General features: G+C 40.4%; 1 protein-coding gene across 1 annotated transcript in view; it reads right to left on the bottom strand.

Annotated features, from left to right (window-relative positions):
- The window catches only part of PPP1R1A (protein phosphatase 1 regulatory inhibitor subunit 1A), a 122736-nt gene extending 121768 nt beyond the window's left edge, over nt 1-968 (bottom strand). Inside the window, exon 1 of the mRNA XM_075199253.1 lies at nt 555-968. Within this exon, the coding sequence (XP_075055354.1) occupies nt 555-635 (81 nt within the window). The 5' untranslated portion in view covers nt 636-968. The remainder of the gene's footprint in view (nt 1-554) is intronic.
- Between the last annotated feature and the right edge of the window lie 13809 nt (nt 969-14777).

Here is a 14777-nt window from a genome sequence, read left to right on the forward strand (position 1 = left end):
ATACACTAAACAGTGATATTATTACTGTTTAGTGTATTTATATATATATATATATATATATATATATATATATATATATATATATATATATATATACATAAACATATATATTAGGATACACTATAGGATACACTATCATCTCATAACACAGCTGCACATTAACCCACATACTGAACCATATCAACCCTGCAGTATTTAATTACAGTTTGGAGTTTGCATGTGACCTTTCCCAGTGTTACATCTCCCTCACTCCTCCGCTACAACGTCTCTCCTTATCTCCCTGCACCCTTTCTTCTTCACACTTCTCTTGTATCACTCTCTCACCTTCCCTGGCTTATATATATATCTCGCTTGGAATCTCGATGCTATTTCTTCTCACTCTTATTTTACAGTCTCCCAAATTATAACTCTCCTTCACACTCCTGCTCTTTGCTGGTGCTCTGTATCTAACTCTTACCTTCCCATTGCTATATGGCTGCACTTGTGTATATATATTTGTGTATACTTCCTTTGTCTCCTTTATTACTTAGAATGAACAAATCCTTCACGCTCACCTGTTCTGCTGCCTCCGGGTCCAGATGTGGTTCCAACAGTGGGACAGTGAATTGGATCTTTCTGGGACTGTTGGGATCCATCGTGCGAGTCCTGTCTTATGTTAGGGTCAGTCCGTGCTCTGCAGGGATCTGCAGCTCAGCCTCTGCCTTCTGAGGTTACAAGGATTTTGCCAGCCCCTTATCTCATCATGTCTTCACTCTCGGAGCAGAGCGGGGGATTGGCTGAGCATAAGCAGCCCGTTCTCCCCTGCTCACCCCTCCCCTCTGTACACAGACTGTCACACACACACAGACACACACATTGGAAAGTATGTGTGTAAATAGTCAGATGGTCCAGTACATGTTTTCATCATTTGTTCCACTAGTTAATAAACAAGACCCACAAATATTTATAATGTGCAAGTGGGTTCTTGTACTGGCTATAAAGTTTAGTAATATTGCTCTCCTATATTCTATATTCCATTATAAAGAGGGGTCACGTTCCTGTAGCGGAATTCTCTAGATGGGAATGGTTAAGAGTATATTTTTTTTTTACTCAAATGTGAACACTGGTGTAATGTCTGTGCCCCCAAACTGTGTTTCCCTGCTGCCTGGAGAAAAGGTTATTTAAATAAGCAATTGTGTAGATTCAATCTAATAAATTGATGTTCAAAAGATTAAAGTGACTTTTGGGCAGACCATGGCACCTGTACAATAATGGGGTGAATATGTTTAAGGGTTCATAAACAATTATTGTAAATTTGTAAAGCACCACAGTGTTCTGCAGCACCTTAAATTTGTCTGTCTTGTATGTCCCTATATTAAATAGGGACATACAAGGTAGACAAAGTAAATGGGGACATGAAGACAATGGGAAGGGAAGGTACTGCTCATGAGAGAGTTTACATTGTAATAAGAGGGCACAACTGAAACAAGAGGAATGAGGATGGCTCAGACTGGAGATTGGGATGGCAGGGAAAGGGTACCAGTGTGGGTAGTATGGGTGGGAGTAAGGTAAGCTCTAATAAAGGACGCTCATTTAGGGAGCATTTAATGATTTGAAAGCTGTGAGAAAGTCTGCTTGGACATGGCAGGGAAGTTCATAAGTCTGTAGAAGTGGGTGGACGTCCTGTAGGTGGGAGTGACAGGCGGTTAACAGAGATGAGGTGAGGGGCAAGTCAGAGGTAGATCAGATCAGAGGTGTTGAAAAGGAACTATGGTAAAACAAACTAGAAGAAAACCTTGTAATTTGTCCCGGATTTAACAAAGCATTAAGACACACTCATTAAATTGTCCCAAAGCTTCGCTGCAGCATAACCTATTATGAATGTAATGAGTATTCTAATAGAACTACATTGTACTTTATTGAGCATTAACACTTGAATGCTACAAGCAAAGTCGAAATTAAGGCAACGCGTATGCTTGTCAGAAAGTGTGCGTGTACTGGTCCATTTGCTTATTTTATTTCTACTACCGAAAGTGTTACCTAAAATATTTTAGATTGGTTAAAAATACAATTTTTTATCAGAGCTTGATTCCCCATTTCCTTTTTCCAACACTGAATGTTTTTGCCACTTCCCTCATCAATCTTTTTCCTCTGCTGCACCATTTTTCCTCTTCTTTAATGTTATTTTTAACTGCATCTCTACATACTAGGTGCCTGATGCTGAGCTGGATGTACGCCGGTTTGCATAGCCTAAATTGTGAAAATGTGCACTGTGCATTCCCACAAAGAGAGCGCACGGATATGAGCACCTGCAGAGCTGCACCCATCTGATACGTGTGCCTCCGTTGGACTGGAGAGGCAGAACAGGCGAGGGGAGGGGCGGTCTAACATATGCTGAGTACAGTAAGGGTGTGTTTATGCAAATGCAGCATGGAGACACATATACAGCTGTATCTTTACATATATATGTACATGTACATATATAACTGTATCAACTCGAAAAGAGAAGCACTTACGTCAGGCGCACACCTTTCGTATCTGTGGGTGTATGTATACATGATATAAGCATAGAGAGCCTGATTCACCAAGGCACATATTCTGAACGCAACATGCGCTTTAAAAACAAAGAAAAGGCTCTGTGTACTTCCAAATTCAACAAGGAACGGATCTGAAAATAGGTGCCCTGATGAATTCAGGTGTAGGTCTGCTGTGCTCTACTACACTCGATACTGCAGGATACATACAATACCTATGTGGACTATAAATTTCCAAAATAACACACAGGAAAAAAAGTATTGAATTGGTGTCACCTATTAATAATATAGGCATCAATGATAAATCAGTTTCAGAAATAAAAAGTGTTGTTTTTTCCCCCTTGAAATACATTTATTAGGATGTTGTTAATGTCTACTGAGCATAGAATACATTTATACAGTTGCTAGTGATTGTAAACACATGATCTAGCATGATTACAAGACTGTTATCACTACTGATAAAGACTTAGGGCTAGATTTAGTAAGCTGCGGGTTTGAAAAAGTGGGGCTGTTGTCTATAGCAACCAATATTTTTTCCCCCAGCACACTGCTATAGCCAGCAACAGATCTGCCATTTCTACTGTAGATAAAAATGCAAAAGTCTTTGTTGCACACATTTGCAAATGTATGTTTAAGCCATCCGCCACGCCAAGGCGCTTTTGCTAATAGGATGGTCCTACTCTAAACAATGAGAGTCCCATATATTTGGGCCATACATATGTGTTTTTAAATTTAGAGCCAACTTACCAAAGAGGTACCCCAGAAGCCTCCAAACAGCAATTCAGTGCCAGTACCCCCTCTCAGCTACTGACACCAACATGCCTCTCAGACAAATACAAAAGTAGAAGCTGCTCAAATCAATTTATAGGCCATAACAGGTGCTTGAAAGGGTGGGGTTATCCTGCAAGGAACATACACACAACATTTTTCCCCCCAGCACACTGCTATAGCCAGCAACAGATCTGCCATTTCTACTGTAGATAAAAATGCAAAAGTCTTTGTTGCACACATTTGCAAATGTATGTTTAAGCCATCCGCCACTCCAAGGCGCTTTTGCTAATAGGATGGCCCTACTCTAAACAATGAGAGTCCCATATATTTGGGCCATACATATGTGTTTTTAAATTGAGAGCCAACTTACCAAAGAGGTACCCCAGAAGCCTCCAAACAGCAATTCAGTGCCAGTACCCCCTCTCAGCTACTGACACCAACATGCCTCTCAGACAAATACAAAAGTGGAAGCTGCTCAAATCAAATTATAGGCCATAACAGGTGCTTGAAAGGGTGGGTTTTCATTTATTAAAATACATTTAAACATAACTTTATACACGGAGCGCCTAGTGGAAGTAATTTAACCCCTCCGGAGTTGGGTCTTAATCCTCCCAGCACCGTATCACATTAACTCGTGTGACCCAGCCACAGTCAGCAGCAGAAACTTGCCACTTCTGATTGGCTGATTGTGAATTCACCTACGAAGCTGATAGGTGCTTTTTCAATTTACCGTGCATATATTGGTGGATTTTGTGGGCATAGTTTAAAAATAAATTGTTTGCTACTTTAATTCAAAGGAAGAAGCCTAATACTAATTGTGTTTTTCATTATCAAAACAAATGTTAACAAACTTTTCTTGTGCTTATGACCTGGTTGTGTGTTTGCATATGTGGCTGATGGTATGACTGAAGTAAGCTTGACACATGTGCAGCGTTGGACTCATCTTGCGATGCAACTTATCATTTGGGCGTAAATACATTATTTTTTGGACCGATTTTTTTGTAAAATAAATTCCCAATGCCCAACTCAGGAACAGCCGCTAAGTTGGAATCACTGGATTTTATTACATTTCCTGATCACTTTGAAAGCAGACTCCCGGGAACTTACTATCATACGCTCACTCAGACTTCTATCTGGTAGGGGTCCATCTATTACCAAAGTGGTTTTGATTTTATTCCACATTTTACATTTTATATTTATGTTGTGGTCTAATTTTGTATGTTTGGTCCAAGCTGCCATGTCAACCACTGTTAAATAAAAATATTTTCTAGTGTTAAACAGTATCACACTAGATTTGTTTTATTCTACCTTTTCCACATATCGCATTGAGGGAGTATATCCGATGCAAGAAAGAAGCAAAGATTTTTTCTGATATCCTGTCTGATTATATCTCTTTTCCTGTAAGTGTTCTCACATAAGGATTGGATGGTGGAGGAGCAATTTGTACCACATATCATAAGCATTGGAGCACTTAAGGCGCATATATATTTATTGTCCAGTAAGTGGAAGCACAAAGGTGAGGGAGCACAGAGGAACTTTCTACACAAATGCACATTTATTGTTCAAAAGAACCAATGGGATTTTGGATGATGTTAAATTATTCGTATTATCTCAAATGATATTGCACTATTTTGCACTTTATTTTCTTTCCACATGTCATATTCCATTGTATATCTATGAGGAAGAAGTGACCATCATAGAGAGATACGTGGATCATCTCATCAGTGGAATTTTAGTATTTCTTTTTTTTTTCACACGCAATGTGTAATTGGTTTATTAGCATCCAGTATTTGTAACTATCTGTGAATACACTCAGTAGCGCAGGAGACTCTTACTATTATATTCTATATTCTACATCGTATAGAGTGTTGGGATGTGGGTTGGGAAGGGATTGGCTTGGACAGCCCAAATACAGTCCATATACAGTAACAGCGTTCCATGCACCTTACTTAGTATGTACCGGTGGAAGCAGGCTGTTTGGAATTAGGTGAGACACTTTACTGGTAGTTTTTATTTCTATTGGTTTGTGCAGTTTTTTAAAAACATTTTTACAAGGGCACCTGGATGCCAGGGCATGCTGCCACTTATATTTCCTCCAGTGTCAGCATGCCCTGGTAGCCATGGGTATGCTGGAGATCCTGGTAGTGCAAGCTCCAGCATGCCCATGTTGGGATCAGTTGTGCCCAAGGGAGCAATTATCAACTTTCACTTTAAATTTTACTTATTAATCCACACTCATCGCTCAGGGTTGTGGGAATTGCCCTAGTGCTACCAGCGTGAGTCTGGTCTATTCTTTATGCAGTCCCAATCCTAGGAATGCAATCCTGTGTAGACTGGCCAAGGGCTGGCTTGTACTATGGCCGAGAAACTCCACATGGTGTATGTCCCTGTTATAGTGCTAGCATCAATAGCCTAGCCTAGCCTAGCCTAGCTTTTAGCATACCTAACTGAAATGTAGACAATTTGCATACTATGCAGATTTATATGTAAATTAAGATACCTGCCACTCTGCATACTACACAATTTGCAGTTTTCATGGACATAATTTACGCCTTGGTTTTCGTACATGGTATAGACCCCAGAGTACTTAGCTAATGTGGTGAATGACAGGAAGACAAATGAGACATGGTAAGATAAGGTGTCAATAGGTACAGTAAGTAGATACGTGGAGGAGAACTCCCACCTACAAATCCTGAATATTAGTCAACACAACTAACTGTAAGTTGCCATAAACTACCCAATACTCTATAATTAATTTTTAACATTCTCCCAGCTGTCAGCTGAGAAGTGACCATTAGGCTGGTTACCCAATGACATTTAATTCTGAGTCTGATTTTGTTTTTAATGCAATTGCACAGTGGCTCAGTGGTTAGCACTTCTGCCTCACAGCACTGGGGTCATGAGTTCGATTCCCGACCATGGCCTTATCTGTGTGGAGTTTGTATATTCTCCCTGTGTTTGCATGGGTTTCCTCCAGGTGCTCCAGTTTCCTCCCACACTCCAAAAACATACTGGTAGGTTAATTGGGTGCTATCAAAATTGACCCTAGTCTCTCCCTCTCTGTCTGTGTGTGTCTATAGTAGGGAATTTAGACTGTAAGCTCCAATGGGGCAGGGACTGATGTGAATGAGTTCTCTGTACAGCGCTGCAGAATTAGTGGCGCTATATAAATAAATGATGATGATGATGATGATGATGCTAACATGTATAAAAATAAAAAACAATTCCATTAAATGTGTCCATAACAATATGCATTCATACTTGCATTCGCATGCGGCTCTGTTATTTGGACACTGTTTGTTCCATTTCAGCATGTTTAAAGAATGTCAGTACTTTTGAAAAAGTTCATTGATCTCTATGGGATTGCTTTGTGTACATAACCACTAGTGGTTTACACAAGGTAATGTGTTGTATTTTTTACATTAATGTCAATGGCCCATTCATTTCATTGACGATGTGCGGTATTTGAACAGAACACATTGAAATGAGTGGGCAGCAGCTATTATTTGAGTTGCACAACACAGATAATTGGATTTTAGTCACATTAATAGTGAATTGTGACTGGCTATTGACACTTCTGGTCAATTGGTTCTTCTTGCTTTGTGTTTAAAACTGGAAGATATCCTTAAAAACTGCTTCACACCTGCATGTGAATGCATCCAGCGCATGTTACTTTGTAGACCGCATTTGGGATGTATGTGAAATTCGCAAACAGAAAACAGAGGTTACCTGCACCACACAGGTCCTGAGAATAATACCCTGGTCTTCTAGTGAATGGATGGAGGGTTATTGAGAAAATACGGTTCTTCACATTCAAAATTAAGCAGATGGAGAATTTGGAGAGTTAATCCAAACTTCTGTAGCAAAACTATAATATTTATTTTTCTTTGTAGTAAGGAATACTCTGTTTTATATTATTTGTTCCGCAAATATTCACAAAATGTTATAAATAAGATGTTTCAGTAACAATAACTGCAAACTTGGAGGCATGCAATTAATTCACAACCTCTTGTGTGAATCATAAAGTCAATTTCTGTTAAAAGAACCATCATATTTATAGTCCAAATACTGACTTAGCTACTAGTTATCTCTATTATTTACTTTAAATCAATGCAAATGATACAAGAGTTCACTTTATATTTTTTACATTTGTCTCACAGACCAGCCTTCTCTCAGCTAAATATTTTCAACTTAATCTGGAGCAATAGTAGGAATAAATGACAGCATGTGTAATAAAAATTTGATGGTTTCCTTCCTCGATTTTGTATCCCTTTTAAAAATTACTTATTTTAACCTTGATAAAAAGCAGTCTTTGTCTTAGAATTTGCAATATTTGAATTCCACCCAAGTTGCTGGTTTTCCAACAATTGCAAGTTATGGGAAAATAAGTTTCATTTTTGTTTTGCAGTTATAAAATGAAGGTAATCATGCACTCCATGTACTGACAGTCCCTTGGATATGGATTTTCAGTTTAATAATATTATATCTGAAAATTATATTGTAATAAATAAATATTTAATTTAAATGCATCACAATTATGGATTTACTAAAGTGTGGTTTTGCAAAACAGCACGTTTTTTTTGCATCTTCTTAAACCATATTATTTATGTACCTAACTTCAATATTATTTATTTATTTAACAAGGGAGCTAACATTTGTCGTGCCTGTTCTTGGAGCTCTAAATGTGAAGATATACACTGGTGCACCAGTGCATGCTGGTACTTGTAGTGACACAAGAGTGGGCAATATACTGTGTTTTAACATTTTTGCCCTGATACCCATCGGTCAGGGGTGCCAGTAGGGGACCAGTGCGATTCAGTATTAGGCTGGATCTCTCTAAATGCAGAGGCCGAACTGTTTTTCAGGTCCATCTCCTGTGCATTCCAACCCCCTTAAGCACCTGAGACTCTCAACAATGGTGTCTAGGAATAGTGGCAATACACAAAAACCCTCCCACATAGCTGTCTTTAGTGGGTGGTACATATCCACTATAGCAACAACTTTAAGAACAGCCGTGACCTGGTCCTAACAATGCTGTGGGCCTGTGAGCTGGTTGCCCAAGGGCCAACTGTTTCCTTGTGGTATTCTGTCTTTTCTGCTTGCTGCCATTGTCTTCAAGGGTCTGCCACAGCTCTCTCTTCTGGATCCAATGTCTTCTTACTTGATCTAGTTGTTTTCTCTCCAGAGCTCCTTCCAGTTCTCCACCGTCATACTACTGAACTGCCATTGCCCTCAATGACTAGATATAAGCCATTGCGAGGGGTCATGGAAATGACGTGGCAAGTCCTGATTGGCTCACCGTCCTGGAACACTGATTGGTTGACAGCGAATCTGTTTAGATTCTCTGTCACCAACGCTGGGGAGCGCTGGGAGAAGAAAGGAGTTATCGGTATCCCAACATCAGAGATCAGATCAGGTAAGGGGAATCTTCCTTTCTTGATCTACTACACAGCTCTAGCGCTGTCATCTGGGCGGCTCCTTTTCACCCTCTTCAGGGGCACTGCTCCAGGGGCACTTTTTGGGCACTCTGCCACAGCTAAATTATACCGGCTGCTTCAGGGTGGCATGAAATATAGGAGACTCACTGTACTAAATTGTCACACTGTGGACCTCATTTTGATATGAGATTTGAGATGTATGGAGGGGTGATATTGTATCTTAGGATATGCATAAGTCAAAATCAGACACAACTCTAGGGGTGGGGATGACTTGCACCACCATACCCCTCTTGTACTCAAATTATACATGAATGCCCCTGACAAGCCTGTCTAAGTGTAAGGGGCCGCAAATCTATTATAAGCTTTTTATTCACAATTTTATTGTTATGTACAGTACGTGCAATATGGAAATGCATAATTTTAAATGCCTCAAATCCAGCTGAAAATCATGCCATTTCTGTCCACTGAAGTTGGTACCATTATCGGGTGGAGTACATTTTTTCAACTACAATACCGCCAACAACACTTACATCGATGTAAAAATTCTGATTCCTATGAGTGTGACAAGGATGAAACAGAGACTTACCATATACTAGCCATACATCATTCTCCACATGCTTTATGCCCGGCACATGTAAATTGCGACTCTATAAAATGTCTCCAGTCAGAATGACATCACTTCCAATGGCCAGTTTTAAGGTGGCAATAGGCGGACCTGCCGCCTGTATAATGTAATCAAGGTGGCGGGTCTGCTCATTGCCACCTTAAAACCAGCAATCTCACTCTGGCCATTGGAAGTGATGTCATTCGGACTGGAGACATTTTATATTGAATTTACATGTGCCGTGTATAAAGCGTGTGGGGGATGTTGTATGTCTATTATAAGGTAAGTCTCTATTTCCTCCCTGTCACTTTGATAATAATAATCGGAATTTTCAAGTCGCTGTAAGTTTTGTTGGCGTGATTGTTGTCGAAATAATGACTACCACCGCCATTATCTGCTATAACGTAGAGCAAGGTGCTGATTTACAATTAGGAGCAAATTTTGCTCAGGTACAGAATTTGCAGCCAAGCAAACCATGTTTCACTGAAAGGTCAAATACAGCAGGATCTTGCACACTGCACATACATTCTGAACACATGATTCTATTTTTACATTGCATTTTAGAGAGTGGGTAGGACGTGCTCCCCTCACAACTCTAAATCAGGTCATACATTTTATATTTCGCCCCTTGTAACACAAATGGTTTTTCCAGGAGCAAGTTTTGCACACAGTAGCCAGATTTATTTCAAACTCTAAGTCAAGTCTGTAATCAAGTGTAAATCATGTTTAAACTCTTGGCTTGCCTTAATCATTGGTTGAGCTAGCATCACTCCCGAGCAAGTGTCCACTGTAGTAGCTCCCCTTATGGTAAGAGAAGGAGTCATATTGCCATAGCTGTGCAGCTGTTGTTTCATGGTAAACATGGCATTCTCCAGTATGAGGAAAATGTTCTGTAGGTCCAGAGTTTCATTGTTAACATAGTGGACAGTTCTTTACAATATCTGTAGCTATAATATCTGTAGCTATAACTTGGGTCACTTTATTTCAAGCTTGTTTGAATGTAGTTTCAGCTCCTCTTTGTCCCCTTTGACGTACGTCTGTACAGACACACAAACAGGAAAAAGCATACTTGTGTTCACATGTAGAGTCAGATGCATCTGGTGATGCAAACAACTCAAAGAGAGAAGCACTTACGTCAGGCGCACACCTTTTGTTACTGTGTGTGTATGCAAGAATAGAAGACTTGATTCATCAAGGCACGAATTTTGAGCGGAACGTGCATTATTTTTAAAAACGCATGTAACTTGGCCCTGTGTACTTCCGAATTCAACAGGGAAAGGATCTGAAGATACGTGCACTGATGAATTCAAGTGTAGGTCTGCTGTGCTCTACTAGACAGGATACTGCAGAATACCTATGTGGATTATAAATTTGCAAAAGACCACACATAAAAAAAAAATAATCTCATCTGTTAATAATATAGGCATCAATGATAAGACAGTAAAAAAAAGTTATTTTTTGAAATTTCCCCCCTCATGAAGTAGATTTATTAGTATGATCTTAATGTCTACTGAATATAAAAAGCATTTTTAAAGTTGCTCCTTATTGCAGACACATAGCATGCATACAAGACTGTTATCACTAGTATTCAGGACTTAGACTAGCCCTGTAGCTGGAGCAAGACATACAGCAAAAAAACAAGTAACTTTGCAATGCCAAGATCTTAATTCAGACGTGGCAGCGTGCGCTTGAGTTTGACACTTCCCTACTGTAAATTGACTGTGTCCGAACGCCCCTTCCCCATCCTGTTCCCTCCCCCAAATTGTAGGCTGTAGTAAGTGTCATTTGCATACTAAGACGGAGCGGCCTGGTGCATGGTCCGGCTCTGGGTATGTGCAGAGTGATTTTCCGTGCGTTACTCCCTTAATCAGCAGATACAAGCCTTGATGAATCAGACCAGGAATGCGCAAATGTTAAACATATGTGTTAGCACTCAATGAAGAAGTGTCATTACCCTATATGTAATAAAATATGTTAAGTACATTAATATGCCGTGTACAAAGATGGTAACGCAGTCACATACACAAGATAAAACTATGTCTTGGTAAAAGCGAAACGTCTCATTCACTTTTCGCTTTTACCAAGAAATAAATACAACACCTCTGTAGTTTGTTCATTTAAAATGCAAATGGGAATTGTGTTTCCTGCAGTAGTCTGTATGGAAATGACAAGTAATAGAATAGATGGCTGCTAATTCATTTATTTAATAGATTTTAAGTAGCCTTGATGCTAATGAAAGCCGTACAGCTAGATTGTACTATTCATAGTCATTGTAATCATCATCATCATCATTGCATATATCTGCACCAGCCTTCCAGCACCTGCATGACATAACCCTCCTGAAAGGAATATATGTGTATACGTCCATTAGTAAATGAGTTGCAGTTACATGAACACACCCTTTCTATACTATACCTACACTTGTCCGACCTTCTCTTTCCCGTTCTCCATCTCCAGACATGAGGAGCTGTGAGTTGCAGATGTGCAAAATCTTGATACGGATATATGTATACACAATTTTGGTGTGCAAGTGCAGTACGTAAATGGGTATCTTACGCAAAGAAACAGACATATGTCTAAGTCTAAAAGACCACGTGTGTTACATTTGCTTCTTCTGCTTTATACAACTTACTGGTGTGTACAATGATATGTCACACAAAGATACTCCAGCTCTGGGCAGTAGTCTATATCTTCTCCCACACATCAGTTCTGTCCCAAATGGGTTTACTGTGAACTGTCCAGTCATATTTCCAGGAAGGAAACAGACCTTTAAACTAGGGATGAGCGCACTCGGATTTCTGAAATCCGAGCCCACCCGAACGTTGCGGATCCGAGTCGGATCCGAGACAGATCCGGGTATTGGCGCCAAATTCAAAAGTGAAACTGAGGCTCTGACTCATAATCCCGTTGTCGGATCTCGCGATACTCGGATCCTATAAATTCCCCGCTAGTCGCCGCCATCTTCACTCGGGCATTGATCAGGGTAGAGGGAGGGTGTGTTAGGTGGTCCTCTGTGCTGTTTAGTTCTGTGCTGTTTAGTTCTGTGCTGTTTAGTTCTGTGCTGTTTAGTGCTGTGCTGTGCTGTGCTGTTTAGTGCTGTGCTGTGCTGTGCTGTGCTGTGCTGTGCTGTGCTGTGCTGTGTTCTGCAGTATCAGTCCAGTGGTGCTGTGTGCTGTGCTCTGTCCTTCTGAGGTCAGTGGTGCTGCTGGGTCCTGTGCTGTGTCCTGTTCAGTCCAGTGGTGCTGTGTCCTGTGCTCTGTGCTTCTAAGGGCATAGTTATTTCCCCAATATTCCCCTGTGTTTAAAAAAATAAAAAAAAGTTTTTTTAAAAAATACCAAAAACTACTTTAATATTTTTTAATTACCACAAAATTTTCACAACCAATCCTGCAGTATAAGCCCATTGGTACTGCAATATTACCAAGTTCACACATTCAGCAGTAAAAGTCCAGTGGTACTGCAATATTACAAAGTTTACACATTCTGCAGTATCAGTCCAGTGGTGCTGTGTCCTGTGCTCTGTCCTGCTGAGTTCCCTAGTGCTGCTGGGTCCTGTGCCGTGTCCTGTTCAGTCCAGTGGTGCTGTGTCCTGTGCTCTGTGCTTCTAAGGGCATAGTTATTTCCCCATTATTCCCAAGTTTTTAAAAAATAAAAAAAAAGTAAAAAATAATAAAAAATTTTAAAAAAAAAAATATATAATAATTATAACCAAATTTGCAAAACCAATCCAGCATTATAAGTCCATTGGTACTGCAATATTACCAAGTTCACACATTCTGCAGTATCAGTCCAGTGGTGCTGTGTCCTGTGCTCTGTCCTGCTGAGTTCCGTAGTGCTGCTGGGTCCTGTGCCGTGTCCTGTTCAGTCCAGTGGTGCTGTGTCCTGTGCTCTGTGCTTCTAAGGGCATAGTTATTTCCCCACTATTCCCAAGTTTTTTAAAAATAAAAAAAAAGTAAAAAAAAATAAAAAATTAAAAAAAATAAATAAATATAATAATTATAACCAAATTTGCAAAACCAATCCAGCATTATAAGTCCATTGGTACTGCAATATTACCAAGTTCACACATTCTGCAGTATCAGTCCAGTGGTGCTGTGTCCTGTGCTCTGTCCTGCTGAGTTCCGTAGTGCTGCTGGGTCCTGTGCCGTGTCCTGTTCAGTCCAGTGGTGCTGTGTCCTGTGCTCTGTGCTTCTAAGGGCATAGTTATTTCCCCACTATTCCCAAGTTTTTTAAAAATAAAAAAAAAGTAAAAAAAAATAAAAAATTAAAAAAAAAAAAAATATATAATAATTATAACCAAATTTGCAAAACCAATCCAGCAGTATAAGTCCATTGGTACTGCAATATTACCAAGTTCACACATTCTGCAGTATCTTGTGCTACATATAATGGAGACCAAAAATTTGGAGGATAAAGTAGGGAAAGATCAAGACCCACTTCCTCCTAATGCTGAAGCTGCTGCCACTAGTCATGACATAGACGATGAAATGCCATCAACGTCGTCTTCCAAGCCCGATGCCCAATCTCGTAGTACCGGGCATGTAAAATCCAAAAAGCCCAAGTTAAGAAAAAGTAGCAAAAAGAGAAACTTAAAATCATCTGAGGAGAAACGTAAAGTTGCCAATATGCCATTTACGACACGGAGTGGCAAGGAACGGCTTAGGCCCTGGCCCGTGTTCATGACTAGTGGTTCAGCTTCACCCACGGATCTTAGCCCTCCTCCTCCTCCCCCCCCCTACAAAAAATTGAAGAGAGTTATGCTGTCAGCAACAAAACAGCAAACAACTCTGCCTTCTAAAGAGAAATTATCACAAATCCCCAAGGCGAGTCCAAGGGTGTTGGTGGTTGTCAAGCCTGACCTTCCCATCACTGTACGGGAAGAGGTGGCTCGGGAGGAGGCTATTGATGATGTAGCTGGCGCTGTGGAGGAACTTGATGATGAGGATGGTGATGTGGTTATTGTAAATGAGGCACCAGGGGGGGAAACAGCTGATGTCCATGGGATGAAAAAGCCCATCGTCATGCCTGGTCAGAAGACCAAAAAATGCACCTCTTCGGTCTGGAGTTATTTTTATCCAAATCCAGACAACCAATGTATGGCAATATGTAGCTTATGTAAAGCTCAAATAAGCAGGGGTAAGGATCTTGCCCACCTAGGAACATCCTCCCTTATACGTCACCTGAATAACCTTCATAGTTCAGTGGTTAGTTCAGGAACTGGGGCTAGGACCCTCATCGGTACAGGGACACCTAAATCCCGTGGTCCAGTTGGATACACACCAGCAACACCCTCCTCGTCAACTTCCTCCACAATCTCCATCAGATTCAGTCCTGCAGCCCAAGTCAGCAGCCAGACTGAGTCCTCCTCAATACGGGATTCATCCGAGGAATCCTGCAGCGGTACGCCTACTACTGCCACTGCTGCTGTTGCTGCTGTTAGTCGGTCATCTT

The sequence above is a fragment of the Mixophyes fleayi genome, chromosome 2, assembly GCF_038048845.1.
Source record: "Mixophyes fleayi isolate aMixFle1 chromosome 2, aMixFle1.hap1, whole genome shotgun sequence".
Lineage (NCBI taxonomy): Eukaryota > Metazoa > Chordata > Amphibia > Anura > Limnodynastidae > Mixophyes > Mixophyes fleayi.